Source organism: Lutjanus erythropterus, chromosome 20 (assembly GCF_056507025.1).
Source record: "Lutjanus erythropterus isolate fLutEry1 chromosome 20, fLutEry1.hap2, whole genome shotgun sequence".
Classification (NCBI taxonomy): Eukaryota; Metazoa; Chordata; class Actinopteri; order Lutjaniformes; family Lutjanidae; genus Lutjanus; species Lutjanus erythropterus.
The window spans coordinates 30,772,470-30,796,301 of NC_139336.1; the positions used below are offsets into that span (position 1 = coordinate 30,772,470).

The 23,832-nt window shown below is 40.2% G+C and overlaps 1 protein-coding gene across 1 annotated transcript in view; it reads right to left on the minus strand.

Moving 5' to 3' along the window:
* pappaa (pregnancy-associated plasma protein A, pappalysin 1a) overlaps positions 1-23,832 on the minus strand; it is a 119,048-nt gene that overhangs the window by 11,037 nt on the left and 84,179 nt on the right. The window contains exons 15-21 of the mRNA XM_084745800.1: positions 20,891-21,074; positions 19,462-19,663; positions 19,178-19,382; positions 17,359-17,506; positions 16,904-17,019; positions 10,328-10,399; positions 8,340-8,438 (exon numbers count right to left, since the gene is read on the minus strand). Of these exons, the coding sequence (XP_084601926.1) occupies positions 8,340-8,438; positions 10,328-10,399; positions 16,904-17,019; positions 17,359-17,506; positions 19,178-19,382; positions 19,462-19,663; positions 20,891-21,074 (1,026 nt within the window). The remainder of the gene's footprint in view (positions 1-8,339; positions 8,439-10,327; positions 10,400-16,903; positions 17,020-17,358; positions 17,507-19,177; positions 19,383-19,461; positions 19,664-20,890; positions 21,075-23,832) is intronic.

Here is a 23,832-nt window from a genome sequence, read left to right on the forward strand (position 1 = left end):
ACGACTCTGGTTGATGAGGGAGAATGAAAGTGTTGTAAAATTTTATTTCGCCCTGTTCCTCTCCCTTTACCTAATTACCACAGATCAGAGGGAAATAGTACGTGTAAAAGGTTTTGGCAGGGGAACAAATAAGAGGTGTGTCTGCGCGTGTGCCTGTGTGTGCGTGGTCGTATGAAAGGGGTCATATCATTGTTCTAATGTGCTGTGTCACAACACACTGGGGACGACAGCACTGAGCTAGACTCCCACTGAGTCACCAGACCTCTTGTGCATAACAACTGATGGCTGGTGTGTCTGTTCATGGGCTGCATGTGTGTGTGTGTGTGTGTGTGAAAGAGAGAGTCTGTGAGTGTAGAGTGAGAGTGAGAGAGCGAGAATGTGAATGAGCATCTGAAAGTGAATGAGAACAAGAAAGACTGAATGAGAGAGGAAAACAAAGAGAGAAGTGGTACATATGTGGTTTTTCATCAGTCTTTCACAGGCCTGTCTCTCTAGTTCTGGGTGAGAAACTGTATATATGCAAATAATTATATAAATACATGTATGAATTTTTCTTGTCTTTTTCTTTTCCTATTTTATCACACCACTGACTGACTGACATACATCATAAATGCTGTTACTTGACATACAGTATACATTCAGCCGCCAGTTTCCTATTTACACCAAGCTAAAACTAGTGGAAAACAAAACACAAAATGCCTCCATCCTGCTCGTCTGGCATAATCAAAGTCCTGACATGCCGTTTGCACACCGCCACAACACACAAACCCAGTTCAGTGTGCATGTGCATGTGAGTGTGGATCTTATAGTGAAGATTCAGGCTAAAAACATGGTGTCAACATTTTTTTAGTCAACTTGGCATGTTGGGGCTTTAGGAGACTTGAATTACACCTGACGATCAGTATGGAGGCATTTTATGTTGTTTTTGATGTTTGAAAACTGGTCATTGTTCACGTCGGTTGTCTGGGAGATTCTCCTGCTCTGTTTTCCTGTGACACTCCAGGAGTGTTTTGTGGACTTACAGCATTAAACACGACCATCAGCTGGCATGAGGGTGAATAGATAATGACTGAATTTGCATTTTTTTGGGTCAACATCTCACCCAATCCAACACATCGACATATATAAAGATGGACGACATGACAGCTATCCAAAAATGGAGCCAAAGCATGTCAATCACCCCTTGATGGATGGCCAATTTCTTTTGTTTGGCTCATGTCCCATCTGCTAACATGGAGGGGGTGGGACCTGTGACCTATACTGCAAGTGCATGTCAAATAAACTTTTCCCAAAGATGGTTTCTCTCATTTTAGGTAGCTCTTGTCACACTGACATCTGTTCAAATGTTCATTTTTCTGACAAGTTTGGTTTTAATCAGTCATTTGATGCTACTCTATGAAAAACGGGGGTTTCACATCATTTCTGACAGCGGAGCCCTCTTGGCGATTAAGTCGGCTGGCTGAGGCAAGACTGCAACTCCAACCCTGATCGATACTCTGGCTCCGAATGATGCCGCACGGTGGAAGATGGCTGCGCTCGTATCAGGGATATTTTGGCTTTGTTTTTGGTACTGTTTTTGTACATCTTTGTTCATAGTCAGACTCTGGCTCATTGGCGTATTTTTAACACTAACCACAATTTTTTTTTGGAGGTTGGTGGTTGTCATCCCCCTAGTTGGTGGAGGGGCAGCAAGAGTACTGATGTAGAGTAAAATGTATTTTAGCCACTTTCAGACAACCTTTTCTGATGGGAAACTGACATTATTCGGCCAAATATCACTTTATCCAAAGCAAGCAGACATATTTAAGAAAAACAGTAATTTTACCTCACAGAACACAGGAGTTGCTGGTCCTCCAGTTAGTTTGTTTGTGTTACTGTGTGACTTTGGTGTTTTAAAAGGTTAGTACAATCTGCGTGTTAAATAAATGCCATGATAATTCATCACTGACCTCCAATGACCTCCAGTGTGGCAAAGACCAAAAAATCTGTTAACAACATAAGTCTGTGTTCAGCAACAATTAACCAAGTTAGGACAAAGTCTTCACTTGCGGTCTGGAGAAGAACATTGAGGAGAAAAAAACACTGTCTGTCTCTGTCACCCAGCAAGTGTGTTATTCAGCAGCTCAGAGGAAAGAGACTGTCATAAATGAGTTACAGATTCCTTTTTTCATATATTGTGTCATTTTGTTTTGTTTTTTTGAGGTTTTTATGCAACTCCGTCCTTGCTCGCCTGCCACGCATGTGTTTGGTTTGAGGAAAATCAGAATCAGGTGCAAAGTACCCTGTTTCTGTTTTGACTGAGTTGATCAAATAGGGATGACTATGAGGATAAGCTTTGCCCGAGAGGAATAAACAACTAAAGCCAAATGCCTAACTAAATGCAAGTACCAAAACGATAATAAATACAGAGGAAATTTAAATGTGGACAAAAAAATACCAAAGTAATAAAACAACAAGCAAAGTTGTCGGGAAGGTTATCTGGCTACTAATTTAAAACTGACATTCAGGTTAATTTGAGTTTCATGCAAATAAGGTATGTTTATACTGGCCAGGCTGTTAAGCAACATGTGTATGCAAGCAAGCAGCATTAATTAGGCAATGGGCTCACAAACTAGAAAGCAAAAGGGATTATATCAAACATCTGGCTTTCCTCTGTTCCCATATCACTCTCACATATCAGCTTCATTCCTTGGTGTTTCCTTTTTGTTGCTCACCCACAGTAACCTTCCTCGCCCCTTTCTCCTGGCAGCCGATAAATCAAATTATGATTGGTTATTTCAGAGCAATTTTTCGTATCTTTCCGAATAGTTTCCAGGGGACCTACTAGTGGAAAACACCAGACAGACTGTTTTCCTCAAACAATGCCAAAGCAAAATGCATTCAAGAGGAATTTGGACAAGCAGCCTGGAGTTCTTCAGCTCAGGTATTCCACTTACTGTATCATAGTGTAGTAGCCAACTGTAGTAATGTTTCAGTGTTTGAAACTGAGCTGCTCCTCAACCGATCTGTCTTTAACTGGTGCGACAGAAATTAGTACCAAATAATTTGATCTTCCCTTTGCTTGTGGTTATTATTTCAGTGAACTGGTAGCACCTGTTTTGCAGACGCTACTATTGACCATCGGCATGTAGCATCCCTGGCTTGGAAATACAGCCGTAGTAAACCTGTGCCAGATTCCTCTGGGAAGGATTTAAGCCCAACTGACATCACATTTAATCATCCCTTGAAGGGGTCGTGTATAGAGGGGAACCCTAGATTTGCAGGACGTGCAAAACTCTTGCAAGACTTGCGCTAGTCCCACCCTAATGTGCTGTGATTGGCTACTACTACTACTGTACATTGATTGACTTGACTTTCTAATGTTGTGTCGTGTCTATTTTAACCATAAACCATTATCTTTTCTCTATTTTGTCTCTACCCCTACCTAAGTAGTTTTCTTTCTCACCTAAAACTACCTAGACTGAAAACTGCATATATATATATATATATATATATACATATGTTTTTAATGAAAAAATAATAACATAATTAAGTCTCTTTTTAAAAGAAAACGTTACACTGAGATTACTGTGCTGAATCAAGTGTGCATGTGCCAGAATTTTGCAAATCCAGAGTTCCCTTCTAGACACGACCCCTTCAAAGGGGAGCTTGTAAAATACGGCCAGCTGTCGAAGGCAACTCCAAACAAACGGGCAGCGTATTACCAGAGCAACAGCTACCTCAGTGGTTCTCAAACTGAGGGGACGTAGAGTCATTGTGGGGGGGGGGGGCATGGATGACGGATGGATTGGTGAAACACAGAGTGAAAGAAAGTTAAAATAATATGATTATGAGGAGGAAATAAGGAGGGGTTTGCTGATGCTATCATGCTGACCTTTGTTTCACTAAAATTCAACTTTTTTATCAGTTCCTTCCTCAGTTATTGTTAATAATTGCTAATAATTGTGGGGTGGAGATGCGTGAACTTTTTTTTGGCCTCTGAAGACGGGCATGCCAGAAGAAGTTTGGGAACCACTGAGCTAACTGATGCTCACTATACTTTTTGCTAGAACTGTCTTTGGCTGCAGTTAGCCTGTTAGCTCAGTTAGGCCTGCAACTAGAGGCAGAGGCCCGATTATGACTTAGATCTGTCCGGAGCTGCAGCCTGGAGCACCAGCGGGGTATTTATGTTTACACCGGCAACAGAAGCAGGCTCAGCAGCCTTTCAGCGAACACAGCGGGACTGGGACACGAACACTACCTCCGGGACTGATGAAGGCCAGGCTCGATGACAAGGAATACTGTATCGATGCATCTTCCAGCTGAAACTACGGGGGGATTGGACTATCGCCTCTTGAAGCACAAAGTGTTTTTACTGGACAGGATGGGACAGGGCTAGGTGGGCATAACAGTTATCTTTAACACCGCACCTTTAACACAGTCAATATATGATGTCAACATGTTTTTTTGTTTGTTTTTGTCAGTTTTTTTCATTAAAACAAAGAAAAAATCTCATCCACAGGAGGGGTGTGTCCACGTTTGATTGACAGCGGCTGGCGGGCTGAGCCCCAGCAGGACGCTCATTAAACAAACTTCCAATATAGCTTACAAGCCACGGGCAGACAGTTTTGTGTTAGAAGCGGTACTGAAGAGTCAGGACCACACCAGCATCTGAACAGAACAAAGTGATACTTGCAGGTACATTTGTTGTTTAATGTGCTGCAGCTGAGCAGCTAATCAGCTATCTAGCGTGTAAACTGATGTCAGCAGTGTACTTTTCTCTGGCGAATGTTTGTTTGGTCGCTCATTCAACAAGCTGTAAAGCAGATTTTATTGGCTGTATGAAAACAAGTTCTCCATCTGGGAGAACTAACATGCCAACATGAAAGGAAAAAAAGATTAAATATAAATTTTTCCTTTTGGTTTCTGATTTTTTTTTTCTCAAAGGAGAACACAGTGCGTGTGATTTACAGAGTTGATATATGCTGTAGCAGACAAAAACAATTCCATTGCCATTGAAATGTGTCTTTAGTGCTGAACTAGTCCTAACCTCTTTTTGGGAAGTGGGCCAAACTGTCAAAGCCATCAAAGAACTTCATTTTCAAATAGATTTCGTACTTGACACCCAAACATAAGGTCAGTTAAAGTGACCATGCCCCCGTTTGATGTACAACATGACACATCCTAAATCTAACAAGACCCATGGCTTGCTATCCTCTTACCCAGCTCAACCTCTTGTTGCTGCAGTAATTCAATGGAGTCTATCCTCCCATTGGGGTCTGTCAGTAAAAGTGAGTTATGCAAGTTCTGGCTGAGCCCCTGCACTGGACCGGGGCCAGAAGATGTAGAGATGAGATAGCGTCAATCAACAGCAGCGAAAACCACTTCAGGAGTGAGGTCACTTCCCAGCGGGCTGCTCACCGACTTTCCTGCTGCTATTGAACCTAGGATACTATCCTCATATCTGATACTGAAGTTATGAATATGGGACAAAAACAAACTTTATGGGTTTTATGGGTTACGTGTGTTAATAGCTGCGTAGCACAGTGCAATCAAATATATGAAGTCTTGCTGATTTGCCTAACTATTTTTGCATCTAGTACATTTGCAATAATTGCAAGTCTCAGTGAGCTTAATCCTGTACAAATATGCCCATTCCATTATTTATTTTTACTGCAAATTACCAGTTAAATTACACATGGGGTGATATCGTCTTTTTTTGTGTGTGTATTACATATTTTGAACACCCACTAGCCAGGAGTAATTCAGGATCTGATCCAAACTGCATATTGGACAGATTTTGGTGCAAATTTAGTGATGGATTCTTAACAACAGCATAGAGGCCATTTCACAAAGGATTGAAGATTAAAGTTTGTAACCACTAAGTATGATGATTGCATTATTTCTCTGTAAGCCCATGTACAAATCTCCTATCAAAGCACTGGCTAGCCACTTAAAAAGTTACTACAGGCTGGTAGGAAGTATTTCTAGACTTTTTCAATCAGACAGATGTACTTAAACAAGTGTAATCACAAAGGGTGAGAGAAGCATTAATGCCCCAACTGGTATCTCATTTAGTCACCATGTTTTCAAAAATATTGAATGGTTAATATCTTTTTATTCTTATTAAAGGAAGGAAAGAAGTCTTTGGGGAAATATCAGGTATGTTGTTTCGTGTCTCAGGTGGCTGGAGGAGCGTGTCCGTGTCTGTGTTTGATTGACAGCAGCTGGCAGGCTGTGTGTTACACCGTCGGGAACAAGAGACAAAGTAAACAAGCCTGCGCTGTTGCCTTCATGTCACGGGCAGACGGCGTGTTGTTAGTGGTGTTGACGAGTAAGGACCACGCTGGCATCTAACCAGACAGAAGTGACATATGCAGCTATGTTTGTACACGCTGTTTAATGTGCTGCAGCTGAGCAGCTAATTCACTGATGCTAGCGGTGTCGTTTTCTCTGGTGAATGTTAAACAAGATAAAATGCAAGACAAGATGTGTGTTCATGTTTCATCTTAAATAAAAAGAAGACTTTAGCAGGAAAGCTAATGTGGGTTGCTGTTCAGAGTCTGTTGCTCTTGTGTTCTGCAGCAGGTACGGATTTAATCATTTTGGAGCCAAGGGCAAACACAGGCGTGGGGCCCTCCACCTCCATTCTTCTCCCTCTTTTTTCAAGCCTTAAATAAATAATAAGTCATAAAAATAAAGTTTTATTTATGGTGGAGTGCGGAGAATAAATTGAGGAGTCTCACAGCCTCATTAAAATTGCTGTTCTGAAGTCTGTTGGTGTGGCAGAGGATACTTCTGTATCTCTTGTCAGACGGCAGCAGGGTGAAAGGCTGTGGGTGGGGTTGCTATTGTCTTTTAGTGTCCTCCCATGTCCTGCTTTTTTCTGCACTGCTGGAGCAGTCTGCACACCATCCTGAGATGTTTGTTTACATGACGTGGATACTGTCTTCCTGAACCATTTCCCGCAGTTAGAGGAGAGGCCCAGAGACACTCATGAATTAGGCACTGTGATGCCATTTTAGCATAAAGACTTTATTAATCAGCAAAAGGTTTTTTAAAAAATCTGTATCATATGTTCATGAGGCATTTTATGGGGCACTCGTATTGAACAATGTGGATGTGACCATTTAAAAATGATGCAGCAGCGCTGTTTGAAAACCTTGTTCCTCTAGCGAAGGCCATCCCTCGCTCAAATACGTTGCCACTGGAAAAATGTTAGCTGTTAGCCAGGAAAGAAACATGATTATTTCTGTCCTCATGACTTAATACTCAAAACGTGCATGAAGGTGGACCGGAAGCAATCATGGGAACTTTTGATTACACTGTGGAAGATGGCGAGATGTCCCTTGTATGTTCTTTTTTTTTTCCTCCCAGAAGAGGAAATGAAGAGGCTCTCCAGTCAAACACACTTGACACAGCCAGTCAGACACATAGACTGCAATATAAATCCAGCCAGACATACAGATGGATATGCCAGGAGTACAACTAAAGTCCCTCGCCAGATTCACAGAGACAGGCCAAGCCAGAGAAGCAGATGCTGCAGCACAGAAGCTACAATACACTTCCAATCAGATCACTTGCCAGCAGCTGGCTGGAACGATCCAGACAAAGTACCTCCCTGAATTAAGAAAGTTACTACGACAAAGATGACCAAACTTTTCTGTCACACTCAGCTTAATAATAAAAGACAAAACAGCTGATTGAGTGCTGACAGTTTAAAAAAAGGAACAAGTAAAACTTATTCCAAGCTCTTAAAGTCATGACCTTTATCTCTCGGTAATAACTAAATTCTAAATAGCTACCAACATTTTGGTATGTGAGTAACTTCACACAGAGACAAATATAGACGTTTTACACATTAGGAAACTGAATACCACAGAAAAAACAAAGACTATTGATGAAGTCTGAAAACTCCCACTCTCTTGGATGTGGAATCAGTAATCTGTCTACCAGTAATCTCAAGTTGGACACAAGGCAAAGGAAGGAAGAATCTGTTTAGAGATGTTCCAAGAGGTGAAATACAGCAGTCTTCAACAGTATACTCAGGTGCGCTTTCCATTATACTTAGTATGTGTCGATAGAAATGATCATTTATAAATGTCAAAAGGCTTGACAATGGCAGCATGCAGCCTCCGCTCGATACAATGCGGCGAAAAGTGTAAAAAAAATTCCTAGTTGGTTAGGCGCAGGAGAAAAATGCTCACATGTGGGACGTGGGATTTTTCCCTAAGCTATGTGTGACTCCAGAGCTGGGGGAACAAACACTGACTGTTGATCAGTGTGACCAGGACCAAATCCATCATCATCTCTTTGTCTGAAGCTCGAGGTTTACTCTGAGGTACAAGCATGCCACTAACCTTCTTGGTCTTGACAGTGGATTGGCAGCAGTCTCCTCCATCGTAGTTGCAGAAGGCTCTGTTGTTGACCGCGTCACAGTAGTTGTCTCCCATGAATGGCTACACCGGAGAGAAAACGCATCAATTAGACAAAACACTGAGTGAGGAAAGTGTCATCTTTAAACTGGGGTTAAAGGGATAGTTTAGTGGTTTTTTTACATGGGTTTGCATGAGATACCACAGTGCATGTTTTAGCTACAGTAGATGGAGGTCTGCACACCCACAGTTTGGAGAAGCGGTAATTCTTAGCAATATTCTTATTCAATTTTAAACAGAATTCTTCCCCTACCAAGTCTACATAAAGACGCCATTCTAACTGGTGCAAAATATTCATGTCCTCTGTATTTGCATTGTATTTGTATTGATTTGTATTTCACATTATTATTGTTTGATTTCCTAGAAGATGGTACACAGAAGGACACTTACACTGTATGTATGATTAACCTTATTATTATAATGGTGAAATTCCATATCCATAAAAGTAAAGTAAGTATGAAGACACAAGACACTTTGTCATGGCCAGGATAACTTATATCCAGTTACAATATAACAATATAAGAACATTTTACACTACAGCAGACAGCAAATTTAAAGTGTTGAAATTTCCAACTGGGAGCCTGTAAATTCCAATTTTCCAGTTAAAAATGAATGCATCGTGAACGTTTTACCTTGCAAAAACATGGGAGTTGCTTGTCACTGTTAGTTTGTTTGTTTGTGTTATTGTGTGACTCAAACAACCAAACTCAAACAAACTAAAAGGTCGAAGCAGCGGTAGACCAGTAACTCCCATGTTCTGAGAGGTAAAGTTATTTTACAGCCAAAGAGTTTGGTTCCTTTGGAGGGGAACAATATTTGGCTCACATAACTGTGAGCGGAAGTAACGCTGTAAAAAATATTATAAATATGTAACTGATATGACTAAAATATGTTTGGCTGCATACCCTATCCACAGCAGTAGCTCTGATACTACTGTTACATCCAGGTAATAAAGACTTTAAGTACGTCATCCAACCCCAGTGCAAAAAATCCCAACTATCATTTTATTATCAGAGGTCTCGGGATGAATTTGTTGATGAATCTGATACACTTTTCTCATCTTATAATGTAACCGAGGACACCATAAACTGTTCACTGCACAAAACACTCCAATAAGGTGATTTACTGGGCTGGCCCCACCCTCTCCACTTGGGTTATCAATCAGGTTACCCAACTAGCGTAAACTGAGTCGATGATAGCATTCCTCCATGAAGTCAAGTTGCATTCTTTCACATGCCGATGCACCTTTTTTGGAGGAAAGACAGGTCTAGCACGAGATCACGTGATTGCGTGTGAGAAGCGGTAATAAATCAGTAATTACATCAAAAAGTTAAACATTAATTAGTCTGGTACCACATATATATAAATGTTTAAAAGGCTTCCTTCAGCAACTGGCATCAGAAAAAAAAAACCTTCAACGTGGACAATTACTTGCCAACTTGTCAACTGTATTTCTCCAACATCTGCTAGCCAGTTTAAAAAACCTAGCCGCCAATATCAACGCTGACTGGAGGTATGTTTAGACTTATAAATCCAAATATTCTGACAGGACATTCTGTCTTCACCAACAGCGCAGGTTGGTTGGTGAGTGAGTGTGAGTGTTTTACTTGCCCAACATCTGCCAATCCATTATCTGTCCAACACCATCGGCCAAACACAGCGAATAAAACTTTATGAAACTACATTTGGAGGTTATTAAGCCTGAGATTCTTTTTTTAAAAGCTGTTGTTTCTTTAACAAGAGGGTAATTTATCAGGTAATTTTCTGTATCTGTGCACTGTCAAGCATGTCCATGTGTATATGTAACTGTAATACTGGCTACCAAACACTGAAAACATATTATATCAAGAAAGAATTATGAAACTATTATTCCAAAAACACAAAAATAAATCAAATTCAGGTCAAGTCCTTACCTCACATCCTTTGAGGCAGTGGAGCAGTTCTGGGTGTGGATACCATTTCAGCCCCATTGTACAGACTATACTCTGAAAGATAAAACAAATGCGTAATTAATTAAATACTGGTGCTTTCAATGGTTTGGGTTATTGTTTGTGAAGCATTGCCAAGACTTTGCTCTTCATACCTGCAGAATTACACACACACACACACACACACACACACACACACAACACCATTCAGCCTAGTAGTTATCAAAAGGGTTCATGTGCTACACATGGAGATTTTCATTGTGAATCCATCTTTGATTTACAATGGCCTTGTTCCACCTTTTAACAAAGCTGGAAAGGTTTATTTTGACATGATAGACGCTGATTTAAAAAAACTGTTTTATTTTATATCTAAGATGTGGCCCCAGGAGGGCAAAGAGCTGAGAGGGAGAAGGAGAGAAAGACATAGAGGTGAAGAGCACATGTTCTCAAATATCTTTGCAGAATGTGTGGAATCCCATCTTGTTCTCCCACTGTGCTGTTCATTGAAATGCAACAGAAAACATTTGCACTGCGCATAGAATGTGTACCTGCATGTGCAGATGCATTCATGCAGGCATATACATGAGGCTGCATATTTTCACATGACTCTGGACTCAGTGCCCTGTGCGGTGTTGCTGTGTGTGTGTGAGTGTGTGTTTGTGTGTGTGTGAGGACTAGAGGCGGTTATATGAGTGTACTCATGCCAGCAGGTGGACGAGGGTTCTGTTTACAGCATGAGTGCGACCCCAGACTTGGATAGTAGCGTGCCTGATCAAAAGTGCCACCCACAGCAAAGGACTGGCTGACCTCAGATGGTCTATTTCTCAGACCCCCCGTGTCCCAATATCTCACAAAGTTGACGTGCTTTTCTTTTGTTGCTGCAAACTAAGGTATTTTTCATTTCAGTGCTGTCAGCAAATCAATGCAAAAAAGAAAGATGGGGGGGTTGAAGGTGGAGAGAAAGAACAACATAGCATCTGAGGACAACTGAGAGCTGCAGGAGTAACTGTTCTACTACTGCAGAGCAGAATGCAGGCTTGTCTGTGGTGTGTGTACGCATGTGTAAAAATGTATTGCAATAGAATTACTAATTACTTGTTCAAGAAATGTAGTCAGAAACCTAATCCAAGTATCACAAAATTACAGTAAAATAACCTGAGTACTTTGTGTTTTTGGTCTGCGTGGTTAACATTAGCAACCAGTCTGTGTAGCTAATGTTAATGTTTAGATTGTGTACCTAACATTTGCAGCTCGTCTGTGTAAGTAACGATAGCTGTTGGTCTGAGTAGCTAACATTAGCGGTCAGTCTGTGTAGCTAACGTTAGCCATGTGTCTTACCTGTGAATTTTTCTTTAAATTAGATGTTGGGTTCTTGAATAATGGCAGCCTTAAACACAGCTGAAGGCAGACACTGTCACTGTACTATGATGTTGTTCAGTTTTTCTCATTTTAAGACAAAATAATATTGAAATTTCCACCCAGTGAAATTTTAATTAGAGGCCATGATAATGAATTGGAGGCTGTAATGTAGATCAGAGTGGTACTGTGAGACTTGTGAAGTGATTTTCTCACTATGTAATTCCATTACATGTAATCCATTACTCCCCAAGCCTCATTAAGATGGTTAGTTCCTGCATGGTGGAAAATTAAGCACATTTTTTTGTCTTAGAGGTGAAACTTTTTGCAACTTCTGTACTTTTATTCTGTTTCCCATGCTCCACTATGATGATGTCATCCAGAAACTCCTTCTCTTCCCCTCTCCCTCATTTTCTCCCTTTTTTTTTTTTCCTCTCTCAGCAAGGCCGTAAATCATGATAATCCATGATCGTGGCCTGGCCTCACCCCTCACTACGTATAGGATCCTCACCCTCTGAAGCCTCCCCGGGGCGCTGATACCACATAAAAATAGATCCCTATCTCAGCGCCACCACAGACGAGGTCATGTCATGTAGAAAATGACTAATTCCGCAGCAAGCCCGACAGGGTAATTTTGCTGATAAAGGGGGAGGAGGGTGCTGGGGGCGCAGAATCTTTAGAGATAGAGGGACAGGAAAGAGAAGAGGAGGAGGTGGAGGTAGGGAAGCAGGAGAGAATTCTAAGTGGGTCACACTCAGAACCGAAATACAACTAGTTTAAAGGCAATAAATCAACATCACTTATTAAGGTGGGAGACATTAACCTCCAACTCAGCAAAGTAGAACTACAAAGTGTATTTGGGGACATGAATTCTCTTTTAGTCACTGTATGAAGAACCCCATCCAAGAGGGGAGTTTAGAAGTATGATATCATGTCCACTCCTACTTACTACACTCCTACTGTTACTACAACTGCTAGACATTGTCATGATTGATTTCTTTTTCCACCGCAGCAGCCTCCCCCTGCTCTTGTTTCTTAATACCATTTCGTGACAGCCCTGTGCATTTCTTCTATCTTATATCTCAACCATATGTGTCTGCTCTGCTTAGCCCCTGGCTATTTATTTCATTTCCTGTTGCATCTATTTTTCTTGCAGCTCGAATCGAATTGGCAGCACTCTCAAGGTGGACCATAAAGGATGCCTCAGACTTTGACGCTGGACTACATTTTGACCGGAGGCAAACTTCTGTCCGCTCATCTCGTAATCATTTCGATTACTGTTGTAAAAGTTGGAAAAGGTGCACATGTGTGTGTGTGTGCATGTTTGCGATGACACTGACCGTCCTTGCTTTACGTATATCAACACTGGAATCAATGTATTCTTTATCTCTCATTGACAGTTAGTGGTGGAGGACAAAACATGGCACACTACCATCAAAAACTTTTCCATCTCCAACTTCCTAACCATGGTGCAATTTGGAGCCTGTTCACAACTGGTAATAACATCTTGGGTGATCTGATCACAAGTGAGCAGCTCCAAGTTCAGGTCTGAATGCGTCCAAGACACACTGAGGGCGCCTCGGGACTCGATCGCTCAGACCACATTCAGTGGTCTGGTCCGCATGTCACCACATTCTGGGGATGAAACGATAATTGGTTTTTACGATAAACCGTGACAAGATTTATGACGATTAGTATTGCCAATTAAATTTTTACTTATCCCTAATAACTCATGCATCAACCAAAGTTAGCGACAGTGACAACACTGATGTCGCAAAGGACATGATGCATTTTCAAATTGTGGAGAGGTTTTCAGTGTAAAAGTTTGTGAGATGATGTCAGTGTGTGTTAACTTTTTGAACATTTCAGCACATTTTAACAATGTTGCAGTAATAATGATAATCGGTTACTGTTGAGTGAGGATAAAGTTAATGAACCTTGGCTATAGTAAACTGTAAATCATTTGTTCCTTCTTGTAAATTCGGCATTAAATTCAATATGTTAAGTTGTTTCTTTCCTTGTGAAAACACTGTCTCTGTATCAGTGGTTACTTCTGTCTGAAGTGCATCTTACTTGCCAACATTTAGCAGCTAAATTTATATTATCTAACATTTTATTGACGATTAAACATGTCAACTTTCACAAATACAGTAAACAGTAACCAATACAGGATACGTCTTTGTATCCCACAGTAGTAAGAACAATATCCTCCTTTGAGTGAAGTTGTTGAGTGAAGAGAAACTTTATAAACTTTGCAAAACTTCTACGACAAATTCTTAATCATTTGTGCCTTCTTATAAATTTGCCATTAAAGCAATAAGTTTTTTTCTTTCCTTGTAAAAAACGCTGTGATTTGCAGCAGCACTGTACCTGTGGCAACTCCTTCCTCTTTTTCTCTACCTGCCAACATTTAGCAGCTGTTTGAACCCAATGTTTCATCTGATTTCACCAAGTTTATGAGAGAACACGACATTTTATTGACAGTAAACATGTCAACTTTTACAATAAGCAGTAACCAATACAGGTTACTTCTTTGTCGCCCGTGAAGAAAGTCTCCAGACTCTTCTGAGAGTTGATGAGTTGGGAGAAACTTTATAAACTTTGAAAAATGTTATCATTGAAAAAAATCTTAATTATTTGAGCCTTAGTATATTTGGGCCGTGGGCTGCCAGTTAAATACAATAACACATTTTGCAAATGTGTTTATCGCATACAGAGTGGAGAAGTGAAACTGCCGCGGTGACTTCTTAATCATTCGTGCCCTCTAGTAAATTTGGTTTTGAATGCAATGCATACATAAATACATGCATAAATGCAATTCACTCCCGTTTTTCGAAGCCCTCATCCTAACACCCTCACCTCTCTGACTTCTCTTGTGCTATCCTCTGCCCCCGACAGCATAGCCTCTGGTCTCAAATTACCACCAAGCACAAATCATATCAATTACACAAATCCATGAAAAACAGATCATTTCATGTCCACGTGGCCCGAGCCACCCCTCTCTCCCAACATCCACCACAAAAAGCTGCTGACTCAGTGTGACTCTGAAACAAAAACAAAAGGAGTTGTAGGGGAAAAAATACAGTAAGAAATACAATGTGTTCCTTTACTCGGCAGTGGCTTCACTTTTCTCCTTCTCTAGTTACAAAACTTGATGCTATTTAGTAGGATCTCTGTCTGACTCTACAGCTAAAAGGGCATTAAGTTGACAAATACACTTAAAATAAATTGCACATCGTTGACATTAATCAAGTCAAATGGGGAGAGTAAAATTAGAAGCGTAGATGAAGTCCAGTACTTTTTACCTACTGCACACACACATATACACACTCATATACACACCATAGCCCTAACCCTACCTCTGGACCCCACCCACAGGCGTCATAAAAATATCCCACACGACACCACGGGGGGTGGGGTATCATTCATGTCCAAGTGGCGCTCCCAGAGGGACAAGGTGTACAGTTCTGAGTGACCTCCCCCACCATAACCTCTAACCTCTGAGCTTTGCTGTCTGCCGGTTTAAGCAAACAGTACATGATCAGCACAGTCGGTAGCTGTGAGGAATATCTAAATAAGTGAGTCATAAACCAATGAGAATCATAGGTTTATTTCAGAAAATTACAGTGATTACCGGTGACTAGCCATTTGAAAAGGTTTTACAACTTGGCCGCAGTGGTAGTGAGGGCTCCATGCTTCTCAAGATTTCTGCAGAGGGTATTTTTGTTCTGTTTTGTTTGTCAGTACAGGTTATTTGTGGTGAAGACAAATACATGTGAAACTGAATGGTACAAATAGTGCAATTACTTGATTACCGGTGAATGGACAAGATTAGAGCTAATAGAGTTGAGCAGAATTAGGTTAAAATGAGTAAATCCAGATTTAAAATTAAGCAGAACTCTGTAGCACAATTAGAAACTACCCTTTGTATAGTAAAACAAGTTTATTGACATAAACCAGAATTAAATACAGTTTAATCAAAGTGGGGATGCTTGTTTACACAAATTAAATGAATAAAATAAATAAATTTCAGTGCTGTTGGTACCTAGTAAATAGAGGGGTGTTCATTAACTTTCAGCTGTTCTGCATTCCTTAACAAAACATTATATTGTTTGCTAGCTAGCTAAAAAGTTAACAAGTTACAGTGCTTGCAAGCTAGCCAAAAAAGTAAACAAAATATGACCATTTGCTAGCTAGCTAAAAAGTAAACAAGTTGCAATGTTTGCTAGCTAGCTAAAAAGTAAACAAAACATGCTATCTGCTAGCTAGCTAAGATGTTAACAACAAGTCACATTGCTTGCTAGCTAAAAGAAATCAACAAAATGTGACAGTTTGCTTGCTAGTTAGAAAATTAACACGTTACATTTTTTTCTAGCTAGCTAAAAAAGTTAGTTAGCCTAGTTAGCCTCATGATGGTTCAGCAGAGGTGCAATAATTTGTCCTCCTTTGAGAAAAACTTGTTGGTTGAATTAATGTAGCAACATAATGAAACAATAGAAGACTGTAGACTGTTTTAATGGATGAACTGAAGTTAAAGAAATAATTGACAGATCATAAAAACTCAATTGGTTTGAGACAGTCCCTTAACTTTCTTCAAGGAACTTAATTATTCTCTTCAATCCGTCTCAAAAAGGCAGCCATATTAAAAGTTAAACCTCCTCAAGTATAAGTTCAAAGTTAATTCTTGATCTCATTTTAAATTGGAGTTTAAAGTTTTGGAGCAACATTTAATCTAAGTTTAGAGTTTAAAGAGAAGTTTAGATTGAGTCTTTCTTCATTTTAAGCTTATTTTGAAGTTTGACACAACATAATTTAAAATTAAACCATTATTTAATCGGTTTTAAACAATGTTAGTGCCACTCAGCCTTAATTTTCAATGATGCTTTGCAGGTTTTTGTTTCTTCAAGAGGGCAGCTCTAATGTCATACTGAGGACAGGGATGCAGGCTGGCAGCACCATGTTTTCAGACTCTCAATCAAAAATAGACCGTAAATGTTTCAAGGGTTGCCATGCTCCTAAGATAAACATTTGCACGGCATCGGGCACAAAAGCCAGGCACTAGCTGGCATTTTGCATTGTGGGTAATGGAGCCAGGATGTTGACACTAAGTGCAAAATTCCTTACAGGAGAGTTGTGGATCGCAGAACTTTGTGAAGTGCGTCTGTCAGAGCTGTGAGGTGGACACAAACACACGTACAAACTTACCTTGACTTTGTGCGGGTTCCTCCAGTGCTCTTTAAGCACGCTTTCTACTGTCATGTTGCTGGGGAGGATCACCACATCACTGTTACTCTCCCTGCACGTGAGCTCGCACTCCTCACCTGTGTGCGTGTGTGTGTGTGTGTGTGAGCGGGACAGAAACAGAGAGACGAAAACCGATAAAAGTACAGTATGCACAAACCACACCCAGACGAAATGACACATCCTTACCCCTTCCCCGCTTTCACTTTCAAATGATTTTGATATTGTGTGATACAAACAGTTCTAGGTCACATAATAAAGGACAAATGATTATAAACAGAACAAAATGAAAAGGACTGAGTAATGCAGAAAATGAAGAATAATAGCACACTTTACAAAGGCTGTGAGTAATACCAACAATGAAAGATGACATCAGCCGTAAGAAAACAAAATAAAACAGTATAATTGTGTATACAGACCTATGCCGTGTCCTCGCTTGCATGAGTACTGAAGGGTAAAATGGAGGTTTTGAGGTAAAGAACACTGGCCTTTGCTGTGTGGGCACAGGCGGAACGACCCTGTCCAGTTCCCATCCTTCCTACAGCGGATCACATTGGACCCCGCGCCCTGAAAATAACACATATATTGACTAACAAACAATTACACACACACAGTGACACGCAAAACACGAGCGGGCCAAGGACACCGAGATGGCATCCCGTTGCAAAGGGGGAAATACAATCCAATTTTTATCAGGCATCCAAGCCACAACGCCTGAGAGGCAGAACAGATTAAAAGGTGTATACATTTCAAAAGTCTGTGGCAGCAGGACTATTCTGGAAATCAATAGCAATCTAATTAGCATGGCGTCAAATTGAGTAGGGCTAAGGGAGACAGGAGAGAGAGAGACAGGCGGCGAGAGAGAGAGAGAGGCGTTCAGACGGTGAGAGCGGTGTAAGAATGTATCGAGAGGATAGTGAGAGTATTTGTGAGAAGCTGTTTATTAATTCTGCATCTTATAATGAGTTTATCATACCTACATGGTATTAGATAAAGGTATGTGTTCAATAATGTATCTGTAGTGAACTAATACTGGACAACACTTTATAATAACCATCATTAATAAATGATATATTGATAGTTTAATTGTGGTTAATATTTATTTCACTGTCAACAAACAATGAAATGATACTTGTGTCTACTAATTATTACTAAAACTCTAATTTATGTTATTTTATCACTAATTTATATAATATAAAATAATTAGTTTATAAATTATATATTGTATCATAGCTGATGATTGTTGCACACATTATAAAAGTTTATATATTAAGTATTTGTTTACCAAATTATTTGTGATCATTTAAGAATCATTACATAGAAAAATACAGAGAAAGATGGACCATATGTTTGTAACCCTTTATTAATGCTTAATAATTCATTTCAAAACTTCCATTAAGGTATAATATGCAACATTTTCCACCTCCAAAACAGACCCTGCACTCTGCCTGTATTTTTTTTTTTTTTTTTCTCATTGTTTTGCCGCGCTCGGGATGTTTCACCAACCCAAAATGTTGGTATTTGATGTCCTGATGCGTTTACAAACGGCTCGGACAAATCCCACTGACTCTAGCTTTAAACACTAGTTGGACTGCGATCATAATGTTGAGTAAAGGTGGTTATAACACCCAACATAACTGACGTATGTTATTATGTAAGTAACGTACCTATATTAACTCAAAGAATAATCTTTTCCTAAATCTAAACAAGTAGTTTTTTGTCTTTTTAGTTTGAAATTACATCCGGACGTTGCATATTTATTACTTCAAACATGACTCTGGACTCTGGACACTAGAGGGGTATTTATAGTGGCTTAGTTTTAAAGTGTATTGGGCAACTGACCAAGCTGCCATGTTTGAAGAGTTGGGAGTGAGAAGTAAGAGATAACAGTGTTCATGATACTAAGTATAAGTTGCAACTGATGTCTATAAAACTTTACAACTGATTGATAAATGGTTTATAGAGCATATATGAACATTACAAAGTTTAATTTATTATCAATTTACATTTATTAATGATGGTTATTATAAAGTGTTATGACTTATATTATTCACTACTTCTATGCCATGTTCAGTCTGGATGTGATATGCAGTAGGGATGCAGAGAAGTGAGAAAAAGAGAGAATGTCTACTTTTTATACACGTGACAAAAAGAAGACAAACACATAGGTAAAGCAAGAGTAGAAAGAGAGGAAAGAGATGGACAGACCTGCTTGCATGGAGCGTGCAGCAGCCTCACCGTATGGGCAGAGCCTCCTGCGGCGGCGATAGCAGTATTACCGGCAGGGTCAGAGCAGTTGAGTCTACAGACGCTGTCAAAGCGGAAGCCGTCGCTGCAGTGATAGGAGCCGTGGAAGATGGGAGGCGGGGGATCACAAGTCACCGGCTCACACGCCCCTTCTAGCCAGCTGCCGTCTTCCGTGCACTGGCGCTTAAACGCACGTCTAGAGAGAAAGGAGACGAGCAACATTTAGACCGGTTGTGTACAGGTTCATAACAACAAGCCTTACTGTCTTTCCTTACCTCTTAGGTTTGTTGGTGACGTGGTAGCCTGGCTTGCACTTGTACTTGCAGAGCGTGCCCACTTTGAGGCCTGTCTCGTTGCAGCGCTTGGTCTGCAGCACAGCATTGGGTACAGGGGGAGGGGCTGGGCAGCGAAGCTCGCAAAGAGCCTCCGGGAAGGACCACAGGCCATCTTCTAGGCAGGTAAGAGTGTTGTTTGTACCTGAGGACAAACAAGAGAGAGGGATGGACACAGAAAAGAAAGTTCAGTGTTGGTCAGTGACTTTGAAAAGATCTTGGAGGGAAGAAGAACTTTGAGAAGATCAAAAGAGGACAAATTTAAAAAAAATGTGAGTAGTTTGAAGGACAGAATGTGAAATGTTTGATTGTTGAATAACAAATGAAAAAGAGTCTGATGAGGACAATTTAGTGACTCAACAAAAAATAAGTAAAAAAAAAAGTTTTGACTTTCACTGATTCCAATCTGTTTGTTATGTGGTCTTATACTGTAGTATTCATGATTGATTCATGATGATCATTGAAACACTTTATAATAAATTTGGAGTCGTTACAAGTGAACATTTAGGGAACAAATGAAAACCTAACTGCTAACTAACTCCTCATCCAACTGAACAGAGTAGTTCATGATTAGTGGTTCCTGATTAACACTGAATCAGCTGGTGAACGGTACATAGCTAATAATGACTCGATTACTTACACAGTAGTTACTGTTTTATTACACCCCAAATGTATGCGTCATACATGACACAGGGTAGTTACTAAGCAGTCCCTCATTACTTTATGATTATCTTATGACTAATTACTCTTTTTGTGGCCCCCAAAGTAAAGTGATACTGAGTAGTTACTACTGTAAATAGTAACTCATTACTTCATCATTATCTTATGACTACTTATTCTTTTCTGTGGCCCCTAAAGTAAAGCGATACTCAGGTTTGTGCGATTCACTGGCTGGGTCTGAGTTACTTCATTCATGAAGTAACAGGTCAATATGATCGATTCACAGATATTCATTAACTAATGATTCATTAATATAGGATCTCCCAGTCTGTTCTCATCATTATCTACTATAATCCTTCATTAGGAATTATTAGGGAAGTACTTATTGACGATTCATCAATTACCAAGTTTTTCCTGATTTGTTGCTCACTTGTTTCTTCATCAACTAATTTGCGATCATTAGCTACTCAAAATTTGATGAGGTTTTATTCATTCACTAATAGTTCAATAGCGGTTAGTTCCTTATTTGTTCCTCACTTCTTCCCTGGTAACTAGTCAAGACTTTGTGTTACTGAGTGTGTTAACTATTTTGCATTAACTTATATAATCTAAGGCAAAAACCTCTGACGTTAACATGCACTCATCTAATCTCATGGGCCCTAAAGATAACGCTCTGAAAATATGCATCTGCGGGTGCGTGTGTGCTTCTCACCTACGAGCTGGGCAGGCTCTCGACACTGAAAGGTGCTCTTTTTGCCGTAGGTGGTGCCCTCTGGGAAGTCGAAGTGGGCAGGATGAACATGGTATTTGTCTGGCAGCCCGCAGTCCACGGGCTCACACGAAACCTGTTTGTTCCACTTCCCATTCGCACAGGTTATGGTCACTGAAGAGTCCGACTGGAAAATATGACAAGATATCAAGTGAGTGTCAGACAGAGACAAATATATGGATACAGGTCTATCCTGTAGTCGGCTATAAGCATGAGTACGCACTGACACAAGCTCTCATTTGTGCATTGGTATGACAAATTGATGTCCCACACACATCCTATAAATGTTTACCTCGCTAAAAATGACTACAGCAATTCAGCACTCACTCTCTAATCAGTGTGTAACCCAACAAAGCTTGATCAGGCTTAGTTTACTGTATGTCAGTATCCTCACAGGCTGCCCAGCAGCTCAAGTAACTGCTGATAGCATTTGTAAGGTCAAGTCATGCCACTCAGACAACTGATATCCAACAACTGCATAATCAGCCTTAACACAAAACAGATTGACTTTGGTGGAAGTGTGACAGGTTCTGAGAAACACACACACACGCAGAGAGAGCTACAAACACATACAACCTCTGTGGATTCATCCCTTTTATGAGTTTCTGTGTATCATAATCCTAAGAAGTCGTATCACTGAAAAGTTGTTGCTTTTGACAGATGTCTTTAACGCCAAACAGAAATTATACCTAAGTCGTAGCATGCAATGAACTTGGTGTTAAGTGGAAAGCAAAGAAAATTTTTGGAAAAGTAGATACGAGTGCAGCTCATAATTGTAAGCACACACATGCACAATTTTACGATCTTACTTGAAGGAATAGTTTGTATTATTTGAAGTGGGGTCGTATAAGGTACTTATTGTTAGTCAGTGCAGTATCTGCAGTGGATGCCAGTCGGCATGGCCCCCGTTTGGGGAGGCAGCAGGAGTACCGGAGTAGGAAGCTAATATAAATGTATATGTTTAAGTGTACCTAACTTTCCCCTGCCATCAAACAGATGTTTCTGACAGAAAACCACCATTATGTAAGCTAAATATTGCTCTATCTCTCACTCAACCAGACTCCATTGGCAAAATCAGTGATTTTACCTCGCAGAACACGGAACTTTCTAATCTACTGTGGGCTTGACCTGTTAAGTTTCTTCGCGTTATCGTGTGACTTCAGTGAATCAGAACTAATCTTTTAAAACACCAAAGTCACACATATGCAGAAACAAACAAACAAATCGAGGCAGTAGTAAACCAGAAACTGCTTTGTTCTGTGAGGTAAAATGACTGATTTTGTCAATGGAGTCTGGTGGCTTCGGAGAGAACAATATGTGACTTACATAACAGCAGTTTCCAGTCAGAAAAAGCAGTCAGATGTCAAAGTAAAGCATCAAAACTATTGTAAATATAGAGTACACATGAACGGATACAGATTTTTTAAAGTGGGATTGTTTTTTAGGTTGATAAATACATTTTTTTCTGCTGACCCCGCCCACAGCAATACATTGCTTAGTGTCGTACACTGGCACTCCAGCTGTCTCTTAAAAATGTGGGCATGCCGATTATCATCTACTGCAGGTAAAACACTGACTATGGATAAATACCTGGTACATCCTCACTTTAAAAAAATCCTAACTGTTCCTTTAAGATAGCTGTCAATAACTACGCTGCACGGCTTAGCGGTCGGTTTTGACTATGCCTGTCGACAGAAAGAAAAAAAAAAAACCTGTGCTCCTTTTTGTGCAAGCTTCTCAAAATCAAGGCAGCCTGCCTCACATTTTCAAGCCTACAGAGTGCATCCTGCGCAAACGGACCCTTTACATGTTGTTGGAATGTGGGAGGAAACTGGAGAACCCAGAGGAAATCCGCACACGGGGAGAACATGAAATATCTGCAAGAAACGGACTCAGGCCAGGAGTCAAGCCCAACAGTGGTAACACCACTCAACTATGACAAACAAAGACGAGCTCAAGTCTTACAGCACGATATAAGACCCAGTATAATAGATTAACATCCCATCCATTCCCATTATAGACCTATCATTGAGAAATAGCCCTTGATTAGAAACAGCAGCCATTCAGGTTACTGCTGAAGGAGCTATGACCTGGCAAGGTCTGACTGAGACTTGCCACATGTCTTGCATTAATTGTGTGTGTGTGTGTGTGTGTGTGTGTGTGTGTGTGTGTGTGTGTGTATGAAGTGTTTATACACCCCATACACATATCACTGTGTAACCCTTCCTGATCAAGAGTGATGAGAAGATTGTGCAGAGAATATAACATTAAAGACCCAGCATTTGCTCCTATATGAGTTCCTGGAAGCAGCAAAGGCAATCAGAATATTTCCAAAACATTACACTTCAAAATAGCAATCTCTTGGTCCAGGGCTTTTTCTCCTGATGAAAAATTTCCTGATCGTACGTCTATCAGAAATAGCTCTGATTCCTGTAAATTATTTGGCTTGCGGTATGATATTTGCAAAGATGAGACCAAAATGGGGAGCCGCTGCATCATCCAAACCTCAACTGTTTTCATCCTCTTCCATTGAATAGCACCATGTAACGCAACAAGAATGCTTAAATTGATAGCAGTGCCAAGAAATCTCACAACAAAGCTGTGAGAGCTCAATCATTTTGACTTTTTTTTTTCTTCTCAGAACAAATAAAATGAAGGGGAAACCTGTGTCTCACCATGAGTTACATCCTACCCCTGTTTTGGTTAACTTTAATTACACACATCTTTTTAAAGAGGGGCCAAACTTTAAGGCCACACAAGCTGGACTCAGTTAGCATTACATATCTGTTGCTTCATAACCTTCTCCCTCTTGCCCTGAATTTCTATCTTTCATCTTGATCCCATTATATGATACTGCATAACAGTATCAGGTTCCCTCAAAATAA